At 35.9% G+C, this 14,193-nt stretch overlaps 2 protein-coding genes across 8 annotated transcripts in view; one reads left to right on the top strand and one right to left on the bottom strand.

Moving 5' to 3' along the window:
• Positions 1-8,773, bottom strand: part of Csk (C-terminal Src kinase) — a 30,270-nt gene extending 21,497 nt beyond the window's left edge. Inside the window, exons 1-2 of one of the 3 annotated variants that reach the window (XM_022074228.2) lie at positions 8,627-8,773; positions 2,603-2,681 (exon numbers count right to left, since the gene is read on the bottom strand). The gene's annotated coding sequence lies outside the window, so the exon portion shown is untranslated. Of the gene's footprint in view, positions 1-2,602; positions 2,682-2,821; positions 2,950-3,482; positions 3,505-8,626 lie in introns of those variants that run through there. The other 2 variants (XM_022074231.2, XM_022074230.2) reach the window with 2 other exon arrangements.
• Positions 2,961-14,067, top strand: LOC110834763 (protein FAM169B). 5 transcript variants are annotated; one of them, XM_022074235.2, is made up of 6 exons: positions 2,961-3,031; positions 10,519-10,619; positions 11,171-11,253; positions 11,939-12,119; positions 12,742-12,918; positions 13,412-14,067. In XM_022074235.2, the coding sequence occupies exons 1-6, from the start codon at positions 2,985-2,987 to the stop codon at positions 13,549-13,551; spliced, it is 729 nt and encodes a 242-aa protein (XP_021929927.1). In that variant the 5' UTR covers positions 2,961-2,984; the 3' UTR covers positions 13,552-14,067. The 5 variants fall into 5 exon arrangements, with proteins under 5 accessions (XP_021929927.1, XP_087213756.1, XP_021929928.1 ...); XM_087357630.1 differs by lacking the exon at positions 2,961-3,031 and adding an exon at positions 8,823-8,844; XM_022074236.2 differs by lacking the exon at positions 2,961-3,031 and adding an exon at positions 8,893-9,035.
• Positions 14,068-14,193: the final 126 nt, after the last annotated feature.

Below are 14,193 nucleotides of genomic sequence, written 5' to 3'. Positions count from 1 at the left end.
ACATCACAAAATTCCAATTACCCTTGCAACGTCGGTCAATATCCACCAAACTACACGGTGTTACATGCCAGGAGGCAGCCATCTTCAAAACTTACGACACTTTACGTACGTTATCATGCACCTCCCTGTAGAAGCAGGCAAATGGAGACGAAACAGACGTTTCTCCCACATAACGTAAGATAATTGCACAATGCCATCACATGCCCACAATTTAACTCGATGCTTTTCCCCTGAAGTTATGTTTTGTTCTGTTTATGAAACTGTCGGTCTTTTACATCACGATAAAAATGGCTAACGGCAGTCTGCTGTTAGCGCGAGTAATATGAGGAATATGGTAGTCATACATTTCAAGCAACATCCTCCTACCCGCATTCACTAAAATTGACGGAAACATGTGATGTACTATTTCCTCTTCTGTGGCGACGACATGTTTCTTGATGAACTACCATTCCATATAAGATATCATTTTCATCTATGTACTCACTATCTTTAATTGCAATTCATGTTCCCGAAAGGATGAATTTCCATAGGGCAATGTGGTCGTTTCAGAACACCGTATCGCTCAAAAAGCGCACGCAAATTTTCATGGCCAGGGGTGCAGGGTGTCTGACTGTAAGTATTCTAGCTGTCAGTACCTTGACAGTCAATATGGGATGACACTGAGGATTCTAACAGGAAATTTGCAAACTTGACGTATTTCCTGTAGAAAATAGAAAACGATTATCTGTTCTGGAAAATCCCCGTATTATCCGGTTCGTTTACAAGGAACCTGAACTACGTATAGATAAAGAGTGAGAAAAGGGTTCCGAAGAGAATATTTGGACTAAGCGTAATAAAGCGAAGAAGTTGGACAATGAGGAAGTCCATTTTTTAGAAGTAATCAAATATCAGCAGCATGATCAAAATAAGGACGATGAGATGCGTTTGGCAAGTAACACGCAGCTCAGGAGTGTGTACAATCCTTCGGTTGAAAAACCTGAAGGTAAGAGATCATTCCGAAGACCTAGGCATAGTCTGGAGTATACTAATCTGTCAAAATACATTAAAATATGTGGGAGGACGCAGGATGGGTTCATCTGGCGGACTTTTGTGAACATGGTAATGAATCTTTGGGTTCTGTGAGAGGCGGAAAATTTCTGGACTGACCGAGTGACCGTCAGCTTCTCAAGAAACTGTTTCCATTGGAGTTAGTTATTAAGTGCTTCGTAGATTTTGATATAAAGTTTCGTGGAAACTATTGGGAAGATGAAAAGGTAAAGTTGTCCTGCTGGAGCGCCAGGAATGGGTCAGTTGGGGGGTAGAACCCTGTGCATTCTTATTTTCCGCACTAGGATGTCAGCAGTCAGCTCCACGTTCAACTCGCTTGAACTTGGAAAAAGAACGAAATTCGGCAATGGACTACTACCTCTACTTAATGGCTGGTCCAAAATGTAAAATAATTCATAATGTCGGAGCAAAATCCCCATTTCCAGTTCTTTTGATAGCAATAACATTCCAGTGAGGCGAGTGAAACTGGATTATGCTCACATATCAAAGAAATTCGTAAGAAACACTCCCTTTTTGGGATTTGAGGTTCTCACAGTAGTGACATATCGACTGTGATCTTCTGGGCTGTAACCCGTGTCGTCTTGTAGGTGCCTGGTCATATAATCCTGAAGATGAAGGCGGTATGTTCCTCCGATCACCTTCAAGACGCACAACCGAGAACACAACCATTGACAAATATTCCAATGTACGTTAAAAACTGAGCTTATATCTCGAAATTTTATGCAAAACAAATATACATCAACGGAAAGTATGCAAGAAGTTAAGGAAGATCATAAATCAGAGATGAATATGGAACGCTGGCCTTGCTCAACTGGTGGAAACATCCAAAGCAAAGTAGTCAGCTTACGTCTCCAGAACTTCTAGTTTGCATGTCATACAGATCAAGAGTAGTTATGAAAAGTTCTTTTAAGGACAGAGGTCAACAGGGTTAAGGTCCAGAAATATCCAGTGTCAAACTTTCTCCTTAAGACTGCACTCAATGCAGTTGAAATAAAGACCGATAAAACTTCTATCCGCGGACATGTGTGTGTGCGTTTACTTTCTTTTTCGTAAATTTTGTCAAAATCACCCAACTTAGCCGGACAGAAGATTAAGATATAGCCAATTCTCAAAGAAAGAAGCCTTGCTAAGTCTTAATTCTTATTGGACTCCACGCTCACTCTTCCGATATATTTCCGTTCCACTGTTTTCCCCACAAGTACAAACAGAAATTTCACTTAAACACAATTCCACTATTTTTCATTAAAATATAACACAGAGTTACACATTTGAGACGCATTTCAAACTTTTTAAATTAGATCATTTGGTGCCGGTATTGAAGAATTGCCAAACCTTTAGAATAAATAAAACTTAAAAAAACTACTCGATTCCGGAGAATGTATTATCTTTCGAAAATTAAATAACAATGTATCTCTATCTCCGAATTTCGTGTGCATATTAAGCTTCAATACACGACACCTTAAAATGCATCTGGCACGTGTTTTTGTCTGCTAAACAAATACACGATGAAAGATAGCTAATTTCGAAAACAGAATAAATAACTACACTAACTTACCGTTCAATCTTCAGTTACGTAACCGCGTAGCGTGTCTGACACTGTCACTTATCATCCGTCAGCTGTACATTGCGACACCCTGTAAAAAAAAATCTTCATTTACATCTGTAATTACCGAAGACACCAAAAATTTTAACACACGTCCTTCTTCCTAGACGAAATTCAAAATTTCCTTTGCACGTAGTACACTAATTAAAACAGCCAATGTCAGACTACAACCTTGAAAAAGGAACGTAACCTTCGCTGTCTCGTCCCAACAACGCACAAACATGCCGTGCAGTTTAGACGTTTTTGTTGTTATTTCTCAGACTGTTTGTCAACATTGCGTACAACTGCTATTATAAGAAAGGTCCTACGTTTTTGTCATCTACATCCGAAGACTATGAGCACAACACGCGCCAAGAGCAAGGATTTCTCCACTCCTATAAGGTTAGATGAAGAGAAAACTGGTTTGACAGCACAGTTTCACAGAATCAGCGGCACTAAACACACATGGAAGTACTTATATGTCACTGTCAGGGAATCTCCGACGGAGGGGGGGAGGACACAGAATGGCCTATCGACTCGTACGATTTAAAAAAAATCTGTGACTTCCGCATACAACACCACACTTTTCCCCCACTCGCAACGTTTACTGAGCTGCAATATCCAATATATGCACACACAGGCGCAAAGCTGGAAGCTCGATCAGCGTAACACTAGCTGCGATGTGAGTAGTTACAACTTGGATCTCGCTCTCACCCAGCCAGCCATGCAGCCCATTCCCCGACTAACCCAAACGTATGACCGGCTCTACGCCAGCAAACCCTCCTACCAACACACACACACACACACAATTTCTCATCTGCTTGTGCGACTTTCCAGCACCATTACACAATACCCGGATCCCTCATGATACGGTCACATCTTCCAGCAGCTCGTCCCAGGGTACAAACTGCTCGGGACCAGATGATCGGAATTACATGCGCAACCAGGGATAGAAGAGGAAGAGAGAGAGAACACGAAAGAAGGCATGCAAGCCCCCGATATAATTTGGCACAGGTTAAAAATATCATTCATACATGCACTTATCCGACTTGAGGACATTATAGAAGGTTGTGTTCGTACACTGTTGTAGGTAATGAGTTTCTCCAAATTTACAGTAGTCGCGTCCAAATCTTGCGTTTCGTCTACGGGTGTAAGAAAAAAAACACCTGCCCTACAATGTACCTTTTAACCTGCAATCAGCTCAGTTGTTGACAATTCGGATATCACCCACTGCATTCTTTAAACATGTCAGTCAGCATTAATCTCATGCACCGTTAATCCATTTGTAGATCTGGAATATTGTTTCTAAATCCTTTGTTTCTAATTTCAACTGCAAGTCCTTAGTGTGATGGGCCCTTTGACCAAGAACAACAGGTTTAAAAATGCACTCAGCAAAATCAACTGCACAGGATCTCTTAAATCTATTGTGGCCTATCCCAGGTCCTTAACCTTCAGAATGTCTTTGTCAGTTTTGTTGTTTGCTAAGGTTTTGTTTAGTTACTATGTAGTATTGTGATGTGATTCTGAGAAGAGCAGCCTCCATGGCCACATGCAACCACAATTACCCAGTGTGGCCACCTGCATTCTTCATCAATAATTTTAAAAAATGTCAGAAGTAACTAGATTTCAGGTGTTAACAAATTTAATTCACGATTTAGGCTTTCTTTCTGCATGCCATGACTAGACTACTCAATCAGTGCTCTAACATTTTTCCAACATTCAGTGACTGAACCTACTTACAAACATTCTGAATACACACATTAAATATTACTTAAAAAATCAATGAAAAATTTTCTAGAAGACGAATAACTTCTGGATTGTTGCAAGATGTAGTCTAGTAGAACTTTACTATGTTTCAGAGGTGCTTGCTGTCTTCATTATTGTGAAGATGGAGGCAGAAAGCACATCTGAATGTCAGCAAAACTTCTACCAGACTACTACAAGGGGGCAACAACCCAGATGACAGCCAGCTCTGTACCTACTGTCATGAGAACCCCAAATTTCACGAACGTTTCCCCTGATATTGTCTGATACTGAGAATTGTGTAATTCTGAGAAGTTAATATAACTATTAAAACTACATAAATGTGTTGCATTTTATAAAAATAATGATTTTGTTAAATGTATAGAATAGAGATAATGTACATATCTAAAAATTATATAAATACATGTCTTTACTTTAGTATTAAGTCCTGGAAGAATGGAAACCTTGATACTTTGTATTGATCAAGTAAGATTTTAGTAATATTAGAATATAAAAATAATTAAACTTTCAGATTGCGCTGTTCTGGGTTCTGATAGCATTCTTTTAAGTGGTTCAGATTAGACTTTAGAAAATGTTGAACACTTAGATGCAGGCACAACCTTCCCACACACGTTCTCAGTCCACGCATTTAGTACAAAGAGCACATTAACAAATGCAAATATTACCAGTGTGTGGCAAACTGCCAGTCAAGTCATATATGTCGTGCATTTCTCTCTCTGCCTTTATGTACTGTACATGCCTTGCTGTGTGTGCTTTTTAGAGATGATACGTCACAATTTTGATGCCTACTGACATTCTTACAATGTCTGTCAATGTGATCCAAAAACAGATCAAAGGTTTTTATTCAGTCAGATCTCAAATATTGAAACTAATATCAGTTCAAAAAATCTTTCGTAATTGTAGGCAGGCAGCTACGGTTTCCAAACGATATAAGTAAGTGGGAAACAAAATGTTACATGACAGCACTTAGTATCAAGAAATAGCAAATAAATCAACAAAAGGTATTTCCATTACTGTGAACCTCCGTCGCCTGCATATAAGCACAAATAACACTGACTGCCTATGAAATGAAGTGTCCTTGCTTGGAGAAAAGATAATCACTTCGTGGATCTAATTTCTTCCACACAGAAACTATTCCTCTTGAAGGTGTAATGATAATGGCTTGTAAGATGGTTGGTTACTGCTGAAAATTTACATAATGACCACTGACACACTTTAATATTCAAACACATATATATGTGGAATGTATTTAATATTTGTTTGGAGAAGCATGCCATGAATTAATATTTGTTTAGCAGAGCAAGACAGGAAGTACTTTCTACTGGAGGGCATCTACCAACCATTACTTTGTGTTATGACTGAACTATTTAACTTTCCGATAAAGAATTGTCCCTGAAAATTGACAGTTACTAAGATGTCAAAAAATAATCCTCTTCTCATGAAATCTGAAGTTCCATCACTGTGAACACAAAAACCTGCCAATGGCCCCTATCATGAGCTTGCTGAATCCAAGCCCTGTTTTTCTAAGATGTATTTTAATATTATTTTTCCATTTATTTTTATATCTTCTAAGTTGTATTTTCCCTTGAAATGTTCTGGTCACAATTTTGCCTATGTGTGCCACATATACCACAACTGCACAGATTTGAAATAATAATTTGCCACATAAATACGGGAGAAAAAATTTCCCTGCCCTTGAACCTCTGCTTTAAAGAAAAAATTTGAATCAATGGAGTAATAAACATAAAATTTGTAAACAATTAACACAAAAACCATTAGGTTAAGACAGACTCATGCCAAAATACTATAGCATTTCTGACAACCAAGGGCATACAGACAGATCAGTAGAAGAAAAAAATTACAACAAAAATCCTCATAAAAATAATCAAACTCTTCACATCAACATAAATAGCAGAGCACCTGCAAGACAACCTTCAGTGGCCTCACAGACCAACAGTCATGGTTTTATCTCAGCACAAAATCCTGTAACCATGTTAATGCTGAGTATATTGTTCCCATCCATTCTTCTCGTTTTTCCTTCTCATGACCTTAACAAGCAGGAAATGTGACATACTCAGTCCACAATTAGACATATCGAGCTCACTTCAGTTGAAGTGAGCTTGATATATATATATATATATATATATATATATATATAAGTATGCTGTCAGACCTTCATTTAAATAGGAGCTGTCTGATATATACGGCACATCATGAATTTTTGTATTGCAATTCATAAAGCTCACATTCTGGGCTTCCCACAGGCAATACACAATACATTGTATAGACATTTTTTCAGAACACATAGAAATGAAAATAAATTAAGAAGCTTTACAGTTAATACACAGCCATGCTTTCACACATGAAATTCTACATAGCCTTACTGGCTTATGTTCTGTCACCTGAACACAGTCAACACCCTCCTAAACCTCCTATGGGGCACTATTAAAAAAACTAGGGTCACCCACTTGCCACCAGTAAGTTAACGGAGACCAGGAACAAGTATAAAAATATTGATAATCTGTGGCAAGTGAATTGTCTTAAGAGGCTATCAGATGTAAGTTGTATTTCTGGAGCCCTGCTCCAGAATATTGAAAATTAACCGAAGTTCAACAGGAATTATACAAAATGTAATTTATGTTATTCCTCAAAAGTTGTACATGCTAAAAACCAGCAGTTACAGACACATTGAGGAACCATCTGCATTTGTATATTTGGACTACATCTTTGAAGATGTAAGTAAAGTTTAAACTAAACCATGTTAAATATTATGCTGAGATTGGGCACAAGCCAAACAGTATGTAATGAAAAGTAAAGGTAGTGATACAATCCTGAAGTCGAATCATTATAAAAATTTTAATTTGAGCAACTGTGCCCCACTAATACATCAATGTTTTTTAGGTTTAATTACAAGTACATAATGGCAGTATAACAACAGACTATTTGTGCAGTTACATTACTGAATTTCATAATTTCTTACTCATGACACACACACACACATGCCAAAACAAGCCTCCAAGCCCCTCTATCAGGCCATAGACAAACCAACCAGACATTAGCTCGAAGAAGCCATAAGGATATAATACTAGCAACTGGTTATTCATGACACTACCAATCACTATTTCCATACAACCTAAACATTTACGCCAAACTGATGGAATAAAAATTTTCAAACTGTCCCGTGAGTGTTAAAATTAGAAATTAAACATATTACCAAACTATTAATTATAAGCTGCAGGAACTCTACATACACAAGCACACATCACAAATATTTATGGGATAAACACGTAGGACAATTTGAGAAAGTTATAGTGAATTCCTCCAGAACTCGGCTTCTGACTTCTCCACACATACACCTATTCTATGAGTTAATTTTGAAGTCTTATAACCAAAATTATTTTAAAAATTGTTATAATATGATGAAATTATGATGCTGTTTTATTTAGTAAACAAGAGTCAATCCAAATTCGGTGACACATTAGACAGGTATGAAAAGTCTTTATTAAATGTATTTCTTCTTTCCAAATCCTTTGCAATTCAACTACATTAAGTACAGACATGTGGGAAGGTGGAGTCAACATCTAGTTCTCACGTGTTCATACATGCCATGCCAGAGATTCATATTTAACAATTACATGAATAAGATAACACAGAGTAAGGTGTAAAACATCAGGAATAAGCAACCATATGGGAGTAATAAACAGTCATCCTTCTTCTAACAAAATGTAAGGATGTGTAAATGGCATATGGCACGACTTCAGAATTACTAAGAATGTTACATTGTTCTGTGGAAAACAATTCTAGCATGAATTACCAATGTCATAAAAATCTACCCCACCATGCCAACAAGTTTCTCAAAACTATAATTCCACTATTTTCGTACAGTTAGGCATTTCTGATGATGCACTTCACTTCTAAAAACGGAGGCCGAACCCGAAGGCTTTATAGTAAAATGTTGTTTCTGACACACTACACCCCATCACCGTAACAAAATTGCAAACTAAAAAGCGCTACATACATCATGAGGCATGTAGTTATGTTCTAGGTTATCACAGCCAACAGAATGAACTATATACATTGTATTACGATGAAATGTTTCAGAACATTAGCATCAATAAACACATGATCTGTGACATACAATATAACCACAAACATCGTACCACCACATTAGATATAACAAGTTAACTTGTTGGACATCATAACAGCAGATATAGTCTTATTTTAAGGACCTACCTTCTATATTATTCTGAACACATATTAGTAGTAATAAGAATATCCATATTAATACTGTCACAAATAAATGTAGCAAACAGTTTGCATTATAAAAACAACTTGGAAACAATCTCAACCTATACGTCACGTCTCACAATCAGCCATTTTACATTTCACATATCCGATTTTAAAGTCAGAAGAGATACCATTAATTTGCAATAAAACGTTTGCATATAAATGTACTTCATCTGATATTTTAAAATTTAAGATAATTATTATCGTTTCAATTAATGTAATTTTAGAGTTCTTGATTGAATTTCACAATTGACAACTGTCATCGACGAAGACTTGTAAAATTGCGATTTCGTGTTCCTTGCACGGTTCATAATTCTTAAACTAATAAATACATTTAAGAGATGCAGTGTTCAAGGTCATTCTTCTTGAATAATTTGTGAAAAACTTGAGTTAATCTATAAATAAAATTGCTGTAACTAACTATATATTAACCTTCAGTTGGCATGTAATACCATTTGTTCTCTTCGGATTTAAATGCTTTCTCAGTCTCATTTAATTATTACGACTGAAATAATGGTCTGTCTTGCACTGGATCATTGCCTAGCCCATGCACAGTATTCATAAGGAAGTGTGAATTTTGGGGGGTTTCTGAAATGTATTCATGGGTATGCTAAACTAAGGTTTACAGTCCTCTGGTATACCATTTTCATATTTTAACGTGGTAGTCATTGAGCCATACGGATTACTATCTGCTTTAAATTTCTTCTTTATCAAGTCACGGATTACGTCTTATGACCTGTTCTGAGTTTATATTTACTCCATAACTTGACTGTGATTAAACAGAACTTCCAGAATTTGATCAATTTAGGCCCTCATTACATGACAGACAAAATGGTGCCCCACATAAGATTCAAACCCCCCTACCCCCAGTCTTTGTTGCTGATAAGTACAGTGAGATAGGAGAACATTTTATGAGGGCCATGTTTCTTTTAGTTATGGCTCAACTTGTGCCAAATGTCTAACTTTTTCATGTTTCTGTTTATTCCAGCTTTTTAGTATACTCATATTGAGAATAGTGTGGCCTGCTGGCAGGATATGATCTTTGAGACTAAATTGATTGACCCACAAATAAATTTTACAAGATCATTCAAATAACTCTCCAGATGTATTAATCTTAATTTGTTATATGCTGTCAACATCCTTGTCCCAAGCCCACAAAAAAATTTGTAAACTCCAGTTTGGTCCCCTCATCAAAGACTGGTTAACATATGCCATAATCTAAGAGTTAACATTCTCTGATATCAGGAAAAATTTAGTTTTGATTTGTAAGTCTGTGGATTCCTTAAAGAATGTATGTACTTCACAGAAGTCCAGATAAAAATCACTGGTTTAGATTTTGGTTCTGTAACTGAGCATTATGAGCTGGGATAGTTCAGTCAGTATCATGACTAGCTACAGGCTGGACGACTGGGGTTCGATCCCCAATGGGGACAGGATTTTTTGTCTAGCCTCTGCATCCAGACCAGCTCTGGGGCCCACCCAGCCTCCTGTCAAATGGTTACCAGGGTCCTTTCCCATAAGTAAAGCATGGCCAGGGCGTGATGCTGACCACTCACCACCATCTAGTGCCGAGGTCAAGAAAGAGTAGGAGCTATACCTCCACCTACATAGGCGTGTAGCAGGACATAAAAAACTGAACATTAGCAAGGGAGCATGTTAGTAGGTTGTTCATCAAAAACATTCCAGACTAACTGAATTAACCAAAGCTCTCCACCAGTCCCTTTCCTATCTCCCATAGATCCCACCTGATATTTTCATCTCACTCACCACTTATCACTCATTTCTTCAACCTTGTGGATCAAGTGATGCTTGTAACCCGTGCTGTTACCAATTTTCAGGTGTTCACATTTGATGTCCATCAGTAATGAACATATAGCTGATATGCATCTGGGATACTCTGTCACAGTCAAACAACTGAACTGCTCTTCTTGTAATAATTGTTGGTAATAATGTGGATTTACTGCAATACCATTATACTTATACAGTTCTGTCAGTGCTTTTCTTCTAGAAATAAAGATACCAATACAGAGATGTAACTCAGGGAGGAAGTGATATGTTTATGTCTTTTGACAGAAATAAACATTTTAACTATGAAAAACATATTATTTTTACAAAACTGGACAATAAAAAGTAACATCCTTTATACACAGTTGATAAAGGAATTACATGTTTATTGTTATTTTATAAAGTAGGGCCAAAATGATGTACCACTGGAAAAAATGTCACTCAAACATTTATTTTATGTAACTAGTATAGTGGCAGATTATCTTGATTTTTTGAGTTACTTATCATAGAAAATAATAGATATTCAGTTGTGATGAATTGAAACACATTACAACTATGATTCCAGTAATTGTGTTTTTAAGAAAAGACATGATTTATAAAAAATTAAAAGGAAAGCAATTTTTAGAACACTCAAAAGTGGTCATTCATAGATCATACAACAATTTAAGAACAATGATTAGAATATGTTATGATGCATGTTGACAGGTGTAGCCCTGGGCTTCAATGATACATGGTGTACACCCCAAGATATCTTAGCAGATGAGAGAGAAAGAAATGGGTGGTTTGAAGTAAGTCATACTGAAAGTCTGATAATTTTTGTACAGTTTATAACATTACATAAATATGCTACTGGTTATCTAGTTATACAACAGAGAAAGAAATTCTGAAAGAGACATGTTTCAAAGGTTTTAGATATATAATGCAGGTTTTATATATTTGTGTGATGATGATGATACAAAATTAAACACTGGAACTACTTAATATAGACCCCTACAATTTGGTGTCATGAAAAATGAACACATGCAATTTCTGGGTTGCAGCATCACGTAGTCAACATTTCTCAACATTTCAAAGGTCCTTCCTGCCTTCATCATTAGGACAATGAGGCAGCATAGACCTCTGAAACATTTGTAATCTTCTACCAGTCTATGCAGTGCTACAACCCATTAATTGCCATCTTCTGACTCACCACCATGATAACCTCAAATCCTACATGCGACTTTAGTTATGTTCAAATTTTTGTGCACTGTAAGGCATTAACAAGACACCCACATGAAATCAGTATTTATCTATTTGATAATGATACATATAAATCTGTATTATGCTTTTGTATGTGAACAATTAAAAATGCTGCCATGGTTAAAAACTTTGCATTGAACTGAGTGAAGTTCAGGAAATTTTGTGTCATCTACTTTAAAACAAAGACAGTATATATAATAAAATGATTGTATAAAAAGTAATTACAATTTATAGGTTTCAACTCCAAGAGACAGAGTGGTCTATTACACCTTGAGTCAAGTTATTTATCGTGAATTTGAAGTACCTGATGGAGAACAAGGAGAAGCAATTTTTGATCAACCTGATCCTACAGACATAATAATGGTTCTCTGGTTGAAGGGACAAGCCATTGGATTTTACACTATAAAACCAAAAGGTAATGTCAATAATACTCTTTTCACTTGATCTAATAAACACAGTTAAGTTCTTAAAATGTTATTACTTCTTTATTTATATGGGGTTTCTGGAAGACTGGGGTGCGATCCCCGTCAGGGGCAGGGAATTTTTCCTCTATCCTCTGTGTCCAGACTGGCTCTGGGGCCGACCCAGCATATCTAATGGATACTGGAGTCCTTTCCCAAGGGTAAAGCACGACCAGAGCATGATGTTGACCGCTCACCTGTATATAGTGCCAAGGTTAAGAATGTGTAGGAGCTCTACTTTCTCTCCCCCCAAGCTCCTACATGGCATTTGGTGGGACAGCTTTACTTCACTGTCAGTAGGTTATATATAGTGTTAAATGATATGATTACTGAGTAGTGAACTGGAAAGGATGTGAAAGGAAGTGATTATATCCTAATATAAGGTTCTGTACTAGCATTTGCCTGGAGGGACTGTTATTTAGGTATTTATTAGAAATAGTTTTCAAAATATGCACTAATTAATTAATTTCCTTGTGTTTTTGTTTGATATTTAGACTAGTGAGATCAAAAGCAGTAATCCAGAAATTTAGAAGACAAATCTCAAGTAAAATAACTCATATTTTGGTTTTATTACAGGGTCACTTGTGGAAGAAACAATGGAACATTATGCCATGCACACACTAGATACAGCATATGTTTGGAGTGTTAAAAGAAGGCAAGGATATGGCATGGGAATGTTACAAAACATTACAAGTTCCTATCCAGGGAAAGACATTGGTTTCAGCAAACCTATTTCTTTTTCAATGTGGAAAGGTAAAGTGATAATATTTAATATATAAATCAGCAATTCGTTAGTGTATCCATCACCTATGTTTATGAATCAAAATGTCTGGAGGAATTAGATTTAAGATGTTACCAAGTTTTGTTCCAGTCACAATTTCTTTTTCCATACCATAATGAACTCTACTATTTGTATGCATCCCATGACTGAAGTGCTGCACATTTTTAACATTTTGTAGTAACAATTATGTATTGAGAGACTTTAAATATCAGTGTAGGTTAGGTATAGTAGTATATCAGTTATAAGTACTAAATGGAACATAAAACACAGATTTCATGCTGTTGCTACAAACATTATTACTACACAACATACATGTACACATAATAATCTTTCATAAATAAGAAAAGCAGGGTAAAAATAATGAATTTTATCTTTAGCTAATGCAAACGAATTGTGTCTCATTTTTAAAATAAAATTTTGTTTTACTTTTTAAGTAAACTTGTACTTCTTTTCTGTTTTTATTAGTGTTGAGAAAATACCTACAACATAATGCTGACTATCGAAATAAATTCTGGGAGATAGAAGGTACTGGAGGTGAAGGGAATCAAAAGTTGATTTGGTATGCCATCAGATTACAAGACAAGGAGAAAGAAAGCAATACATAATTAAAGAAGTTTTATGTGTATAGTTAATTCATATTTAAAATTATAAATCTACAACAATGTAAAACAGTATCACACTTTCTCTTTAGATTGCCCAGATAACCTTGGATCAATAAAACAATTTCAACTTCCATTAATGTTCTGATTTTTGGCTGAATCATGTTTGGATATCAAAACTTGTTAACATTCTCAGAATGATACTCTTTAGTCTTGCGAACATTTCCCATGCTTTTTGTATATGTCTAGTGCTTTTTTATGTTTTTCTTTACCAGTTAAAAATTATATGGATTTTAATCACTTTATTGCAGTACCTCAATAAAAAAACTCAAAGCTGGCTCAGTTCAAGGACTGAGCCAATTTTTGTTGTAGCAAAAATTGTACACATGATGAATAGAAGAAAATCTGTATACATTTCTTAAATATTGCTTGCATTATTTTATAACTGTAAGATGTGTACCTATCTGCTGAGATTTTGTGTAATTTTTATTATTGTAAAATAAAAATGAGCAAATTATATCATTCAATGTACATTTCCTATGGATTTTAGTAAAGAAACAACCAATTATTATATCTAGATTGAGCAAGAGTTATTTTGCACTTACACTTGTTCTGTGTAATAATTATATTTTTGAAGAAGAAAAATAT

This window comes from Zootermopsis nevadensis, unplaced genomic scaffold (genome assembly GCF_977971745.1).
Source record: "Zootermopsis nevadensis isolate Lab colony 2312 unplaced genomic scaffold, Znev_1.0 Znev_ptg000028l, whole genome shotgun sequence".
NCBI lineage: Eukaryota > Metazoa > Arthropoda > Insecta > Blattodea > Termopsidae > Zootermopsis > Zootermopsis nevadensis.
Note: the sequence above shows the minus strand (reverse complement) of the source record. Positions and strands in the feature narration are given on the sequence as shown.